Source organism: Dipteris shenzhenensis, chromosome 29 (assembly GCF_047967505.1).
Source record: "Dipteris shenzhenensis isolate YYH24624 ecotype China chromosome 29, Dip_SZ_1.0, whole genome shotgun sequence".
Classification (NCBI taxonomy): domain Eukaryota; kingdom Viridiplantae; phylum Streptophyta; class Polypodiopsida; order Gleicheniales; family Dipteridaceae; genus Dipteris; species Dipteris shenzhenensis.
Window position 1 is genome coordinate 3,970,930 of NC_141624.1, and position 17,249 is coordinate 3,988,178.

General features: G+C 44.3%; 1 protein-coding gene across 1 annotated transcript in view; it reads left to right on the forward strand.

Moving 5' to 3' along the window:
- The window catches only part of LOC147882325 (serine/threonine-protein kinase BSK1-like), a 173,685-nt gene that overhangs the window by 96,972 nt on the left and 59,464 nt on the right, over positions 1-17,249 (forward strand). Inside the window, exon 7 of the mRNA XM_087400973.1 lies at positions 4,897-5,085. Within this exon, the coding sequence (XP_087257099.1) occupies positions 4,897-5,085 (189 nt within the window). The remainder of the gene's footprint in view (positions 1-4,896; positions 5,086-17,249) is intronic.

Sequence of the window (17,249 nt, forward strand, 5' to 3'; positions counted from 1 at the left end):
AGGGGTAAGCCTCATTGTTAGTTGATGTGTGATGCCCTTCTCTTTCAAATAAGCCTCAAATTCATGAGACGTATACTCGCCCCCTCTATCTGTGCGTAGAATCTGAATCGTGAGGCCTGTTTCATTCTCAACCTTGGCAACAAAGTGTCGAAAATGCTTAAATACATCTGATTTTTTCTTCAAACCATAAACCCAAGTGTAGTTTGACTAGTCATCAATAAATGTGACATAATAGAGATAACCACCCAATGCAGGAGTCCTCATGGGACCATAGATATCACTATGAATGAGCTGCACGTACTGCCCCCTCTTCAGTAAAAATATGTGTAAACCAATAGCAATTCACACATGACATTCAAAGGATTGGGCAATAACACACTCCATATTTGAAAGAAAAGATTACAGAAAGAAATTCAACTTCAATAGCTATACATAGATTTGTAGTATCTGTTAGATATCAATGCTCCACTCTCGTGTAACTACGCGGGAACTAGCTAACTCTACTTGTAAGCCCCCCATATGAGGAGAAGGCATTTGAGTAGCTCGGTTATCTGGTAGGTCCTAGTTTGGACACCAGATGGGGACCATGTGTGGCCTGATGGCTGGACGGCTTTAGATAGAGTTGGCACACTGCCAACTAGGCTACATCCAAGTGCGGGAAGGCATCCCATGACTGACCGCAGTAAGGGTAGACGGAGCATTTCCGGGGGCAGCCCACTCTCGGGCTGCGAGGCCCGTTTGGAGCGTCGCCATCTCTAGCTTTGATAACATCCACGGTGCACGAGGTAAAAAAACACGCCCATTTGGTCTCTCTTGTGGCCAAGCTTCACGCATCCTCCCTGTGGTATGTAGATCCTTCCTTATGCCTACGGAATCTCGTGTCCCATTCAAATGCTCCCAAATGGTAGATGCCACATTCTTGAAGATATGCATGGGATCAAGCAAGTGATTGATCTTGAGGTGGGACCAATATGGTAAACGATAAAAGATGGAGGATCTAAACAAAAGTTGGTGTTAGCGGGCAATCTTTATTTCCAGCCAATATAGCACACAATAGTTACAAACCCTTACCGGCTCATGCCAAGTGGTGGAGGTGTCGTGGAACCGTCCCAAATTCTCATCCAATCTCCCGCGGTGAGTGATTGTGGGAGGACTTCATTCCAAGGGGCAACATATCTAGGATGATCAGGTGGGACAAATCGATGGTGATTCTCATAGATGACCTTATTCAATGCGTCTGCCCGTGAGGCAACTATATACCCTTTCTCTTGGGCTTCTCTGCATCATTTTTAGCCTTGTGAGAAGGCTGTCCAGAATCTGCTTTATTTTATTCTGATGTGAAGACTGATTTGCATGCTGCTTATGCTGCCCCTTCCCTTTGGGCTTGAATTTCGAAAGCATTGCATGTTCATCAGCTCGTGAAGCCATGTTCTTTCTGGTTTGTTCTTCCTGCAACAAAAGTCCCATCAACTCATGAAAAGTGAGAGTGTTGCCACCCCCCCTCAATGAAAATTTCAATGAGGTGTGAAAGCCAAGATAAGATTAGGAAGAGAATTCAGAGTGGTAGTGACCATCTCTGAATCTGGAATGATCTCATCAATATTCAACAATTGCCCTGTCAAATCCTAAAGTTTAGTGAGGTGCGCATACATATAGTCACCCTCATCCATATGAGTATGAGTCAACTCTCTCTTCAGGAATGAGACCCTAGCATCATTGCGGCAGGCTGAAAACATACTCTCCAAAATATCCCAAGCTGCCTTCAAGGTCTTGCATGACCGAATGTGCGGAATGATAAACCTTTTGATAGAATGGGAGATAGGTGAAAGTGCTAGTGCATCATGTGAATCCCACCTTTTCTGATCTTGTATAGGAGCCACCATTGCAGCAGCTGCTGCACCTACCACTGGTCCTGCACCTTGAGCTTGTCCTCTACCCCTTCCTCCACCTTGTTGAGGAGTGGCAGGTGCAACCACATTCTGTGGGCGTGGCTCATCCCCATTGACATAGTCCCATAAGTGTTTGCCAACTAGGATATTGTGAACCATAAACTCCATAGGGAGTAGTTGGTACCCTCCAACTTATCCTCCTGTGTGAGGACTCCAAACACTTCATTGGGATTGTTCTGGGCCATAACTACCAGAGAAATGCAGCAAATACCAACCAAAAAATTCCCTTTCTGGGAGTGAAGGTGCACAACACAAATCCTTGCTGGGATATTGATGCAAACTCCCCACTTCTGAAAAAAACAGCCAATCAATGGCTCAAAATGCAACAGCCCACAAGCATAAATTCACTTGAATCGCTGCTAGATCTCTCTGGAAAACACCTTTAAAAAATCCAAATATAGGAAAATGGTTATCCAAAACCAAAGGACAGCTTGCTGTCTCAGCCTATCAAAGGCTCAAAATGGACCCAAATGTCTTGCAGATGCCCAAAAACATTGTAAAGTCAGCAATGTGACTCAATCTTAGTCCAAAATTGCTTGCAAAGTGTCCAAACACCTTGTACACTGAGAAATTGCAGCCCAATCACAAAAGCCCCAATTTCTTTTCTTTTTTTTTTTGCAAAAAAGAGACTTCTATTAAGTATTAAAGAAAACCGGTAGAGCAAGCTCCATACGGGAATACGGGATACACCATGCAATGCATGAAAAGCTCCAGAGCCAAAAAGAAAGGATTGGGGCTGATAGTGCCATCTCAATCCGGTAGCAACCTCCGAGAAAAAAGGAGAACCCCTCCAAACTCAAAGAAATACAGTCCTCCTAGAAGAGGCTGCCTGTGAAGGGCCCTGCATGCTAGCCCATATGGCTATCAAAGTGTGAACCGTGTCACTCCAAATACCCGTGAACACCTGTGATGGGTGTATCTGGGTGTCATCCAAGGCCTCTGTGCATTTGGCTCTCCAAATGTGCCAAGAGGAAATGGTAGCCAAAATCTCCCAAGTGGTGTCCACTGAAACATGTGAAGCTCTGAAAGGAATATGTGGTACATCCTGAAGAGAGCAGGGCTCTATCACCTGTTGGCGGATCAAGAGTGCCCAAGAAGAAGGCTCACCCTCATAAAACACTTGGGGCCCAGTAAGGGATAACCATGCGACCGAGCCCCAAGTCATGAAGAAAGGGGAAGTATGAAAAATGTTGAGTATCCGAGCAACTCCTTTCTAAACAATTCTCGCTTGATTGCAGTCCCAAAGGCAATGGCGCATGGACTCCTCTGCAGAATGACAGCGAGGGCAAGTGGGATCAGCCCCAAATCGTGATCTCCACAGGTTCACTGCAATTCCTCCATGAATAGAAAGCCTTTAGAAAAGAGTGATCTTTCTATTTTTGAGGGATTTCCAGAGCCTCCTCTAGAAATTCCTACGCAAATCTGTGGTGATGAAGAAGCTATCCCAGTGGGGGGCTCTGGAGGGAATCCAACCTCTATTGCTAAGCTGAAATCTCCAGGCATTACCAACCGTGAAACGAAAAAGGGTTGTGAAACAACTAATAGCTGTAGTTTACAAGGGAAAGCTTGATAGTAAATAGCAACAAAAGGGAATCCCCCTCTCTCGGTGCCCATGATCTATCCACTCCCACTCTCCCGGGTCCCACTGCAAGCACCTGATAGGTGCACCTCCATATAACCACAACCTCCAGGATCCCAGGGCCAAGAGCAGAGGGTCGGGGTCTAAGTACCACTGCAAGCTCACTCCATGGTCCACAAAACCAGCAATCTTGACAGGCTGAAAGGCAACCTCTAGAATATCATCTGTGGATCTAGAGAGTATACCTCCATTCCCAACGTCAAAGACTAGAGCATCTTCCTCGAGACCTCGAAGAGCGATCACCTGTAGAGGAACTGCAGTCCTCGTAAAAGCTCCCATCCAAGTGGTGGAAGTAATAGGCATCTCAACTGTCCAATCCACTGGGATGGCTGCATCTATCTGCTGAATCCTGCGTGCTACGCCTCTGAGGTGACTCACGGAGTGTAGCCTCTGATCCTCAGGTAGCCTGATAAAAGCCTTCCAAGTGCCTACTGTGTAGGCGGGGCCCCTCTCCCATCCAAACCACTGCATATAATGGGAAGTGCCCAGAGGTCTGCCATGCTCATCAAGTATTCCAAATGATCGGCTGCCTATCAATCTCTTCAAGGGTAGAGGGCGGAACCCTTTGAAGAGTGTTCCTGAAGCTCCCCCAAGCTTTGAGGATGGCAGTCATGAGAGGAGAGGCAGGAGACCTGAGAGATGCGGAAGTAAAAATCCAGCGAGGGCTGTCCACCCAATCATCTCCTAAGGTAGGTGTGCAAGCCTGAATGCGTCCAAAAAAGAAATCCTTCCAAGGTTCTTGCCCAGGCATGAGTCCCCTCACCACCACCTTACAAAGCAATGCCCTGCACTGCAAGTCCGGGTCAATGATATTAAGGTCCCCTTCTCAAGTAGGGAGAATAATGGTCTCCCAGGCCACCCTTGCTGCAACATCTGTCGTGCCATCAAGTCCACTCCATAAAAAATTCCTGACTAGTCTAACGAGCTAAGTGATGCGATCCCTAGACCGGCACCAGCAAGAACACACAAACCAGGCGGTGGCCAAGAGTGCAAAACCAAAAGGTAACTCGTACAAGCCACTAAGGGCTGAAGCAAAGGGTCACTAAGGTCCTTGCTAAAAGCTAAATTACTAAGCTAGTGAACAAAATAGTAGAGTAGCAAAATATCAAAAGAGTATCAGGTGCTCAGAGCTAACACTGGTTGTGGCCTCCTGGTGATGGGTCTGGTGTTTTGTCTGATTTGGCTAGAAGAACTCCATAATCATACTATGTGTGTGTGTGTGTGTGTGTGAGAAGAAGAAGGAGAGAGAGAGAGAGAGAGAGAGAGAGAGAGAGAGAGAGACTTATGTTTTCTATTTGGAGGATGTAGGCTTTGGACTTGATAAAAGGGAGGAATATGTTGTCTTTGATGGATTCACATTTAGAAGGGCAATTTACAAGTGAGGAAGCAACAGAACTTGTACGCTTGGCTTCACGATGCTTGCAATATGAGCCCCGGGAAAGACCAAATATAAGAGCTCTTGTGACATCATTGATACTATTGCAAAGGAGAAATGATGTATGTATGTATGTTATTTTAAGATTATCTTTCCTTATAATTTGTTGTCTTCAGCAGAATTTTACTTTTGTTGCAAGATTTTCGTCCATTGCAGCATATGGCTGCACCAAAATCCTTCTAGTGCCATGTTGATCATCATCATGAGTTGTTTTGCTAGGTTCTTATATCTATTATCTTCAGGCTCCATTTTGAGCTTGCATCTAGTTAATTTGAAGCAAACTTTCTTGTAGATGGCTGTCACAGGGACGTGAAGTTATGAACCATGACTAACTTTGGCTTAGGGGACTAGCCCAAGGGAAGCAACACTTCTAGTGTAATCAGAAAATGCGTTTCGGGCAGTAGAAACATGAAGAAACGTTTCTGCCCGAAACGTTTCTAAGAAACGTGCGAAATGTGGAAGTTTTTTTGAAATATAATTTATAAAAAATACACTATTTTTATCATTAATATAAAATTATTTATATAAAATATATTTATTTTACACATTTCTAGACGAAATGCTTGTCAAAATCTTGAAATGTTTCTTGTGACACTGGACACTTTCCAAAAGTCCCTAGGTGCACACACTAGGCCTACATGCTAGGGGCAAGGCAAGGTTTAGAGGGGTCTAAAGGTTAGGTCCAAGAGAATCCAATGTTTCATTGGTTAGAAGTGTTAGGATTTTAATGTGAGGGGCAAACCAATGTTTCATTGGTTTTTGTGGGTTAGAGCATTAATGAGGGGGCCACGTGGCAGCTCCTCATCCACACCTGCCCCCTTCCTCTCCCTCTAAGGCTAAGGTACGGATTTCTTTTGACGTTGATCTTTTTGTTCATTTCACGCATCCCGAGGTGAAGGGTACGTCTGTTTTTTGGCTGCATTTTGGACCTTAATTGGTGGCTGGCTCATTTTCCAAGGCTACTAAGCTTGCTCCATAGGTTCCATACGGACTGTTTTTTCCTTGCATTTTGGACCTTAATTGGTGGCTGGCTCATTTTCCAACGCTGTTAAGCTTGCTCCATAGGTTCCATACGGACTGTATGGAGCCTTTAAGGTGGTTCTACGGGAGCAGTATGTGCAGATTTTCCTAGTTTTCTCCAAGGTGGACTGTACGGGCTTTTCTTTTCTGCTGGCACACATTCCGAGATACTTTCAACGCTGCTGTACGCTGCCTTTCTCCTGCTGTCCAGCCTGATCAGCTCCTCTCTTCTGCCCGTGATCATCTTGTTCTCTTGCTCTCTTTTGTGGGGCAGAAAGAAAGAAAGAAAGTTTATTAAGGTCTTCGGGAGACCGTGAAGGTCTATGAGACTGAAGATAACTGATACAATGAGCATAACGGTGGCGGTCTCAAAACGGGCCAGCCAACCATTTCTACAAAAAAGAGGTTATGAAGGACGGTGTGTCTACCTCCTGATACAAAATTAAAAAGAGCACAAGGGTGAGCCTTGTTGTATATACCGATTTCATTCCTAAAGAAATAAATAAATACTAGAATGACAAAATATGAAGAGGGGAGAGAAGAGTGGAGATGAGGAGAGAGGGAACAGCTAGAGAGCACACCACAAATGACTAACTGTACACTAGATTTAGTTGAAAATGTAGAATATATACAAACCCATTTAGGATTAGGGTTAGGGTTAGGGCATCTAGGTTAGGGTTAGGGTTAGGGCATCTAACCCTTTGCTTTATAGCACTCTATTGGGTTAGCACTATGCACATATGATCACATGACAGTGCTATGCACACATGATCACATGATGTTGAGCGTGAACTGTCAACACCTTCCCTTAAGATCAACATCATGAAGTAGGCCTTCCCTCAAGATGATGATTCTGGAGAATCGAAGAAGGACTAAACATTACATTCCATCACATCCCTTTGATGGCAATGTCCTTCCTTTGCATCAAATCAAGAGCTAATCGGTGTGCTCGAATAGCTCTTTACTGAGTGGTTTGGTAAAGATTTCTGCAACATTCTCTTTGCTATCATGATGTTGTAGTGTGATATCACCAAGTAACACCCTTTCTCTGATGAAGTGCTCTCTGACATCAATGTGCTTTGTCCTGGAGTGATATGCTGGATTCTTGGCCAATGCTTGAGCCGATTGATTATCACAGTATATTGTTGTTGGCTTTGACTCATTAAAGTACTCTGTTTTTGACAATAGTCTTCTGAGCCATATAGCCTCACATGCACCTGTAGTGAGTGCTCTATATCGTGCTTCAGTCGAAGACAGAAAAACAGTTGGCTGTTTGTTTGACAACCATGATATAGCACCTTGACCAAGGAAAAATGCATATCCCTGTGTCGATCTCGTGGTCTCATGATCTCCGGCTTAGTCATTGTCATAGTATCCATGCAACCGTGGATGACTTCCTCTGTATTCTATCCCAAACTGTCCTGTTTCTCTGATGTATCTCAATACTCTTTTGGTTGCATTCTAGTGAGACTGTTTTAGATTTGCCATAAACTGTGCTAGTGAGCTTACTGCATAATAAATATCTGGCAGTGTGATAGTCAGATATATAAGAGATCCGATGAGCTGCCTGTACAACCTGTCGTTGACTGTAGGCTTTTCTAAATCTTTAGTAAGTTTCAAATTGTATTCCATGGGAGTGGCTGTAATCTTGCAATCTGTCATATGGGACTTCTTCAGGAGACTGTCAACATACTTGAGTTAAGTCCAAGATCTTTCATGTCGAACTCTGCAGATAAGTCTCGTTTTAATTTTCTGTTGAAGCTATCCTTGCTTCCTGTCACAATTAGATCATCTACGTATAAAAGTGCAATAGTAATGTCTTCCCCTTGAACTTTGTAGTAGAGTGTATGATCTGCATTGGACTTCATGTATTCCAGATCATCAAAATACTTGTCGATTCTGCTGTACCAACTTCTGCGTGCTTGCTTTAAGCCGTAGAGACTTTTCTTGAGATGGCAAACCTTATTCTTCTTTCTTGGTTCAACATAACCTGCTGGTTGTTGCATGTAGACTTCCTCGTCTAAATAAGCATGAGAAATGCAATCTTGACATCAAGTTCATATTCATTCCATCTACTGAGTGTTTGTAGTGATATCAAGAACCGTATGGAATCCATCTTTGCTACTGGAGCATAAGTCTCATCATAATCCTGACCATATTGCTGTGAAAATCCTTTTGCAACTAGTCTGGCTTTGCATCTTTGAATACTGCCATCTGAATTGTACTTCACTTCACTTTGTATATCCATTTGTTTGCTATGGCCTTCTTTCCTGGTGGAAGGTCGCATAATTTCCAAGTATTATTCTTATACAAACCATGCATTTCTTGTTTTATAGTAGTTTGCCATTCTGACTTGTCTACTGCATCTTCGAAGTACACTGGCTCTTTTGTAGCCATGATGGTAGTCATAAGAGCATAGTTGGTGGTTTCAACCTGAATTGCTTTGTCTGTCGGAGCATATGTCAATCTGGTTGGTGGTCTGCTATCCCTAGTAGACCATCTGAGCTGCTGTGGCTCTGCTTGGAGTGTTTCTGGCAATTCTTGCTCTTCTTTATCAACCTGTTCTGTAGATGAATGTGAGGTCGATGCTTCTATCTCCTGTGTATTTAAGGTTTTCCATTCTGATTCCTCATCAAAGATTACATCTCTGGAGATAATGACCTTGCGGTTGATGGGATTATACAACTTGTATGCTTTTCTTTCTTCACTGTAGCCAACCATGATGCATTTGCGTGACGTCGCATCCAATTTTGTACGATGATCATCATGGATGTGGGCATATGCTATTTGGAGATGCCCAATGTGTGGCTTGTGTCTAGTGAATGCTTCATAAGAGGTCATACCTTGTATCGGTTCGGTAGGAAGCCGATTAAGCAAATAGGTTGCAGTGGCTATTGCTTCTGCCCAATACTGATTCGGAAAACGCTTTTCACTAAGCATTGCTTTAGCACTGTCTGCTAAAGTCCCATTCTTCCTTTTAGCTCTTGCATTCTACCGAGGAGTATCTGCACAAGTGAATTGTCTTTGAATGTTGTGACTTCTGCAAAAGTTCATGAATGCTGAAGACATGTATTTATCTCCTCTATTTGATCTCATGACTTTGATCTTTCTGCCTGTTTGGTTTTCTACCATGGTTTTGAATTCTTGAAATGTGAAAAACACTTCAGATTTCTCTTTTTGAAAGTAGACCCAACAATATCTGCCGTAGTCGTCGATGAAAGTCAAGTAGAACCATTGGTATTGCGGGTCTGGGCATAACCCCATACATCTGTATGTATCAAACCTCGTGCACGAGACGTATTTCTGTTGAAATTGGTTCGCTTTTGTTTGCTGAAGTAGCATGCTTCGCAAACTTTTTCAAGAAACTATAGCTGAGGAATTTCGATTGCCATATTTTGATTCCTGAGATCTAACAAGTACTTGAAATTAACATGACCATATCTCTTGTGCCATTTTGCGGATAGTGGCATCTGTTGCGGTTGAGTTGACATGTTATGCTTTTTTGGTACTGTGGCTAGCATTCTGCACAATCGTCTGGATAGTGCATTCATCTCCGTCGAAGATGACTCGGTAGTTGTGTTCCGTCATTTAACCTAATGACAAAAGGTTCTTGCTGAGCTTCGAAACGTAGAGTACATCTTTCACCAGTCCTTTTGTACAAGTGAAATTGTTCATAGGAATAACACCTATCTCTTGAACTGGATTCGGTTTATTATCTATTGTGTAGATGACATTTTTTCGACCTTCTAATTGTTTCATCTCTGCGAACCATTCCTGATGATTTGTCATGTGAGATGATGCACCGCTGTTGATATATCAAGGATCCTGTTCCGCTTGGTCGTTTTGATAGATGAAATCCTCTTTGGGATTGTGATCAGTGTCTAGGTACACTCTGTATCAGTCTGATGCATTTCCTTGCTTGCAAGAAACATATTTCCATGTTTATTTGCAAAATGACTGTGACTAGAATGTCCACCATGATGATTTTCTCTGCCGCGAAAATTCCCTCAATTATTGTTGGATTGATTGCCTTGGTCGTACTGCTTCTTGTGACAATCTCTTTCATAGTGTCCAAACTTGTGACGATATTTGCATTGGATGTTTGACTTGTTGGTGGATGCATTTCCTCGTCCTTGGAATCTTTCTCGATTGGAATGATTTCCTCTTTGCTGATTCTGATGTTGCTGAGGATGATGCTAGTGCTGATGCTGACTTTGCTGATTTTGTTGTTGATGATCACCACTTCTCTGATACGATTTGCCTCTGCCTCTGCTTCTGTCTGAAGCTGTGAATGCCTGATCATTAGAATGACCTTTACATGCCTGGATGGCTTGCGTTCTGAGTTCTTTACCAAGTAGGACAGACTGAAGTTCTTCCAATATTGGAATTTCTGTTGGATGGCAATACTCTGGACTAGATTGTCGCATCCCTCTCCTAGTCCATTCAGGATGACTTGAATCATTTCTGTTGGATTCATAGTCTCTCCTGCTGCTGCAAGTTAATTATTGTAGTCTTTTATTTGGAGTACATAAGCATGACTGGTTTCGGTGTTCTTGCAAAAACTCTAGTTGATCTGGTTTCTCAGTGTGAGAATCTTGGATGTGTTCTTGGACTCGTAGAGAGCTGCGAACATATCCCATGCTTCTTTTGATGTCTTGACTATGTTGAGCTATCCTAGCATGGCATCTTGCACATTCTGCTTGATTAGATGATATGCGTAAATTCTGATTGATCTGGTTTCTCAGTTTGAGAATCTTGGATGTGTTCTTGGATTCGTAGAGAGCTGCGAACATATCCCATGCTTCTTTCGATGTCTTGACTGTGTTGAGCTTTCCCAGCATGACATCTTGCACATTCCTCTTGATCAGATGATATGCGTACTTGTCTTTCTTATCCCATTCTACCTGAGCTCGGGCAATGGCATGATCTGCTATAAGTGCGGAAACTGTTTGTGTAGCTGTAGATCCCGTTGTAGATCCCACTGCTGGTGCTGTGACAACAGGTGGAGTAGAGCTACTGCTGGCTGGATCTTCCAATGGTCTAGGTGTAGATCCATCGACATACTCTCATTTTCCTGAAGTATAAGAATGGTCTCCATTCGGCATTTCCATGTGCCGTAATTGGAGTTGTCTAACTTAGCAGAGGTCTCCAAATTGAGGTTGCTAGTTGTAGACATGGTGCAAGAAATGTACTCAAAGTGTCTTGGAAATATTTGTATGAATTAACTGCAAAACACTGACTGTGCCAAGTGAAATGTGAATTGTCGGTGAAGATAAAAATGCAATATAAAATCCGATCTATGTTACAAGGCTTGTGGCAAATGATGCCGGGAATAGCCAAGAGGCTTTACAAGACTTAAATGATGTGCACAATGCCGTGAGATAGCTGAATAGGCCTTACAATGATGGCATGTGTGTGTGAAATCAAATCATGTGCTATCTGCCCATTGAACAATCGGCAATGCGTCTGAAAGAACTCTATAGTCTGCTCATTGAATTGATGAATGTCAAGTTTTAGGTAATGTAATGATGTGAAACCGTATGTGAGCGTATGGACTGACTCCGAGTAGGTACTAGTCGGGAATTTCGGGCATGGCTTAGATTGGCAACTTGAGGAGATTCAAAGCGTTCCCTCTATAGCGATCTAGTCTACTTTGATCTAGATCTTTACCAACCGTCGATCGATGAAAGAACATCAGATAATTGCTCTTCTTTTGCTCTTTTTAAGTGCTGGGTTAGATGCGTCGATGTAGTCTGCTCATTGAAAGAACATCAAATAATTCCTCTGAAAGAACTCTGTAGTCTGCTCATTGAATTGACGACTGTCAGGTTTTAGGTAATGTAATGATGTGAAACCATATGTGAGCGTATGGACTGACTCCGAGTAGGTACTAGTCGGGAATTTCGGGCATGGCTTAGATTGTCAACTTGGGGAGATTCAAAGCGTCCCCTCTATGGTGATTTGGTCTACTCTGATCTAGATCTTTACCAACCATCGATCGATGAAAGAACATCAAATAATTCCTGTTCTTTTGCTCTTTTTAAGTGTTGGGTTAGATGCGTCGATGTAGAGGCAGATGTGCGTGTAGGAGTGGTTTTGCCGGTGAGGCTGAAATGTTGAGTGTAACTTGCGCCGAAATGTGTGCGTGATGTGACGAGTGATGTGACGAGTGCGTAGAGCATGAAAAAACGAGTGACTTTCCTTTTTGGAGCGTCCTGAAATTCATGGATCAAGAGATACGACTTGATCTAGGTTAAGGGGCAAAAAGAGTGCAATGGTGCTTAATGATGATGTGTCACAGTGGATCACATGCAGTGATGATGTGGCATTGTGCCTAGCAAGAGGTGTGTCTGTGGAGCACTGTGCTGAGGTGGCACCTGGGTGCACATACAAAATCCAAAGGGTGCCAAGTTGGAGGTCAGTGTGCTTGGCACGTGCCACGTGGCATTGTTGAGGTGGTAGTTGATTGTTGACTAGTCAAAGTGATGATGTGGCTCTTTGACTTTGACTGTTGACTTGGCAGATGAGATGGCATAAGTGACGTGTCAATGATGACGTGGCATAGGGATCAGGCTGATGACGTGGCATATAAGATAAGGGTTGCCACGCGGCAAAAACTTGACCACTGGCTAGGTAACTGTGGACCCGAGTTAAGTGCCAGTCTTATCTGCTTTAACTGACCGGGGTTAGGCTGACCAACCTTATGAGGATAAGTGGACAGGTGTTAGTCTCCTAAGGTAAGTGAACCTTGGAGATTTCTGTGAGACTTTATGCAGGGAGGCGATGGACGTGAAGGAGATGGCGCGGATGACTCGTTGAAGACGTAGAAGCAGAAGGTCGTTTCAGGCTGTTTGGCTGTTGCAAGACCTTAGAGCTTGCATCTTAGAGTAGTCGTTTAGTCGTAGATGGCCGACGGGTTGGCTGTTGAGGCAGCTGGAGCTTCGGTTGGAGGAGCCGCGGTCGTGTATTGTCGCTGTAGTCATTGTAATGGAGCTTACTTGCTAGTAGATAAGTATGCAGTAGGAGTGCTGGAGCTGCGCGGGCGGCTGTCCGTCGAGGGAGCTTTTGGAGCGTGCAGTGCTGGACTAGAGCCGGTTGTGTCGCTGCTGTAGTAGAAGCGTAGGTGAGGAAGGCTGAGGCGAGGCTGGTTGTAGCAGAGCTCGTGTGGGTTGGCTGTGAGGTAAGGTTGCCGGTGGAACAACCAGATGGTCGGTTGTGGACGTTTGGAGCTAGTCGCCTGCCGGAGTCGCGTGGTGGAAGCGTTGAAGCTGGTGAAGCGTAGGCTGGTAGGACATCAAGTTCTCCCTCAGCCCATGAAGTATCTAGGATATTTTGGCGGAGGATCAATTTTTCAGGAAATGGTGGGACAGCCCACTGAAGGGCTTAGTACGCTTGGTACATACCTGGGTAGTTTTCAGCCAGGGATGCAGAATTTCCAGCAGCACATGGAGGGAGGAATGCCCCCTACAAATGCCAATATGATGTATGCAAACATAGGGATGTAGCCTGGTATGCAGACAGGGATGCTTGGAATGATGAGCAGCACTTGGAGTATGCCACGGATGCAGGGAATGGGAGCTGGAATGGTCAACCCCACTATGGGCACAAGCAATATGGCACAGACCACGGGATCCACGATGCCTCCACCATATTTACAGCCCCCCGTTTATGATAATCTTACTCCCAAAGGTAAGCTGAAAGATTATAAGGAGGGAGGGCCAGCTGTGAAGTTTGAAACCTTCAATGGGATGCAGGACAGATTGAAGGCTTTGACCTTTGTGCAATAGTTTGATGCTGCCTACTCCGGTGGTCATTTTACAGAATCTTCCAAAGTTCGAAAGGCAGCCACCTTCTTGAAGGGTAACACACTTGAATGGTGGAAAATTTTGCTTTTGCAGGGTAAAGCCCCTAACACTTGGGTTGAGTTCAAGCAAGTTTTCTCATCTGTGACGCTCACCACCACTTTTGAAGTGGATATAATGACAGCATGGCATAAGCTGGATGCCGCAAACTGTAAGAACCTCGAGGAGTATAATAAAAAGTTCTAGGAGTCCTTATTGCCACTCAATTCATATAGGACTGTATCACTGTCTGAGTAGGTAGAAAAGTATTGTTCTGGGCTGCCAAAGGAACTTCGTGACTATTGCACCAAGACAAGGGTCTCCAACATGTCTCAGCTGATTGAGAATGCTACTACAGCCTATGCTCTCATGCAAGGGATGACTCCAAGATTCAAAGGTAAGCAGCAAGATGACTCTTTCACGAAAAGAAAATTTACCAAGACGACCAAAGTTAAGTTTGATGTGGACCCGAGGCCTGATAGTAAGCCCAGTATCAGAGAGGGATTGTCTCTTGAGGAACGGCTTGCCTATTTGAAGTTTCCTTTGCAAAGAGGAGGGCCTTCAGGCCAAAGATTGTCCCAACTGTAAACGGAAACAACCTATGGCGGCGCAAGAAGCGAAAAAGGACAGCTGCACGCGCTAGGAGATTTGTTTTTCTTTGGTAAGAAGCAATAATTTTGGTATGAATAATTGTAACAGCCAGAAATTGGAGAGTCTCCTCTTTCTAGGCTGCATTGTTATTTGCAGGATGTTTATTCCCTGCTAGTTTTGCATTGTAATTTGTAGGATGGTTCTTCCCTGCTAATTTTGTTACTTTTTGTATCAGTCAGAAGATTAGCGTCCCCTCTTTCTAGGCTGAATGGTAAATTGCAGAATAAGTATTGCTTGCCAGTGTTGGATTGCAGCACATCCCTGTATCACATGCCTGTTTTGGATGCTCTTGTTGCCTGGCGTGGCTCGAGCAGTAAAATCATTTAGTACATGCCAGTTGGTATTTGATTTGAACCATGAGGCAAGGATCCAAGTCTAGCATAGATTGGCTGAACCGATTCAGCTTGTGGTGATGCAAGTCTGAAAGATTATCGAGTATCGGGATCTATGTTCCTAGGATCCCTTACTGCCATGTGTGTCTGGTTCAAGTTATCTGTGTTTGGTGACACTGTATGTCTCACCCGAGGTACTGCTTGCTGACAGTACATCCGCTATGGGACTTCTATGATGAGTGTACTAATCATCATTGCTGGTAGTTTATGTTTATAGCAACAAACTTGATAGTTTGCTGTTTCAAGAGGAGGGTATGTCATGGGGACGTGAAGTTATGAACCGTGACTAACCTTGGCTTAGAGGACTAGCCCAAGGGAAGCGACACTTCCCAGAAGTCCCTAGGTGCACTCACTAGGCCTACATGCTAGGGGCAAGGCAAGGTTTAGAGGGGTCTAAAGGTTAGGCCCAAGCCCAAGAGAATCCAATGTTTCATTGGTTAGAAGGGTTAGGATTTTAATGTGAGGGGCAAACCAATGTTTCATTGGTTTTTGTGGGTTAGAGCATTAATGAGGGGGCCACGTGGCAGCTGCTCATGCACACCTACCCCCTTCCTCTCCCTCTAAGGCTAAGGTACGGATTTCTTTTGACGGTGATCTTTTTTTTCATTTGACGCATCCCGGACATTAAGTGGTGGGTGGCTCATTTTCCAAGGCTGCCAAGCTTGCTCCATAGGTTCTGTACGGACTGTACGGAGCCTTTAAGGTGGTTGTACGGGAGGAGTACGTGAAGATGTTCCTAGTTTTCTCCAAGGTGGACTGTACGGGGCTGTTCTTTTCTGCTGACACATATCCCGAGATACCTTCAACTCTGCTGTACACCCCCTTTTTCCTGCTGTACGGCCTGATCAGCTACTCTCTCCTGCCCGTGATCATCCTGCTCTCTTTCTCTCTCTGATTCCAGCCCGTTCTATCTTTTCCTTCCCTTGTCCAAGGTGCCATTTCCTCCTGCTGCCTCTTGGTTGCTGGGTCTGCTGCCCATGGAGGTGTTCTAGGCTGGATTGGAGTTCCTTGCAGCTGGTGTGGAGCTGGATTGAAGTCATTTGAAGCTGGTTTGAGTTCTCTTGTCACTATCCCTTTCACGCTGATTGTATTTGCTCATTTTGGAAGCTTGTCGTTGCTCCTCTGCTGTTGGAAGTCCCCTCTTGGCTATTCAGGTTGTGAATTGACACCCAGTCACGGAGGGTATAACCTGATTGGGGTCAAAGGGGCAGTGTGTGGATTTTCTTCGTGTATTGTGGTCACTTTTTCAGTCTGAGATTTGTGTTGAAGCTTGGTCACCTTGAGAGGCTGGTCAGTGGGTTGTGGGATTGCTAGTCCTGGTTGAGCTTTTCCTGGTTGAGCAAGTTGGATGCTTTGTGGAATGCTTGCACACCTTTACAGTGGTCATGTACAATGGTGAATGCCTTAGCCTTGCCTTGGCAGTTGGGTACTAGTGTGTGCACTAGGATGGAATGTAGGTTGTAGCCAAAGTTTGTCATGGACAATTGAAATTACCCGTGGGGCAGAGCACAAGGCTGAGCCCTTGTTGTATGTACCAATTTCATTCCTAAAGAAATTGTAGGCTATCTCATGGGCTATCAATAGATGCTATCAATAGATGCCACTTATACCTTGGTATGAGCCTTGTCGGCCTAGTTATAGTCAGTTAGGAGTATTGGTACAGTTAGTTTATGTATTAGTTAGGACACTTAGTCCAGTTAGGGCACCTAGCCCTAGGGATTTGTTCTATTGGCTCTCCCTTGAGCCTCCACACTTTAGTTTTTGCAGCAATCTATTACAGCATCTAGTTTTTCTCCTTCTTGCTGCAATTTTTGAGCTTCCATTGCTTCCAACACCCAACAGTGGTATCAGAGCAGGTCAGGAATCCATTCCCTCAGCCATTGACAGCTTTGCCAAGCTGTTTGGCAGCCTTTGGAGCTCTTGTTCTTGCTGGTCCTGCTGGTTCTCACACTCCCACGAGTGTTTGAGACCTTTGCAAACACTTATGTCGCGAAAAACCTCATTTTGTCACGAGAAGTCTGCACTTTGGAGCAACTCTTTGCGAAGGGAACTGTTTTTTGGTGCATTCTCCAGCCTGCTGCAGCAAAAATTGACCACACGCGAGCATTTACAGCATCTGTACGGAATTTCGTACCTGTCAGGAAAAATCCGTACGAAAATCCGTACACCAGTCAGAAATTGTACGAAAATCCGTACATCTGCTAGAAATTGTCAGAAAATCCGTACACTGCTTGAATGTGTACGGAAGTTTGTACATCTGCCAGAAAAATTCCGTACGTCCGTACATCTACCAGAAAAATTCAGTACATCTGTACATTTGTC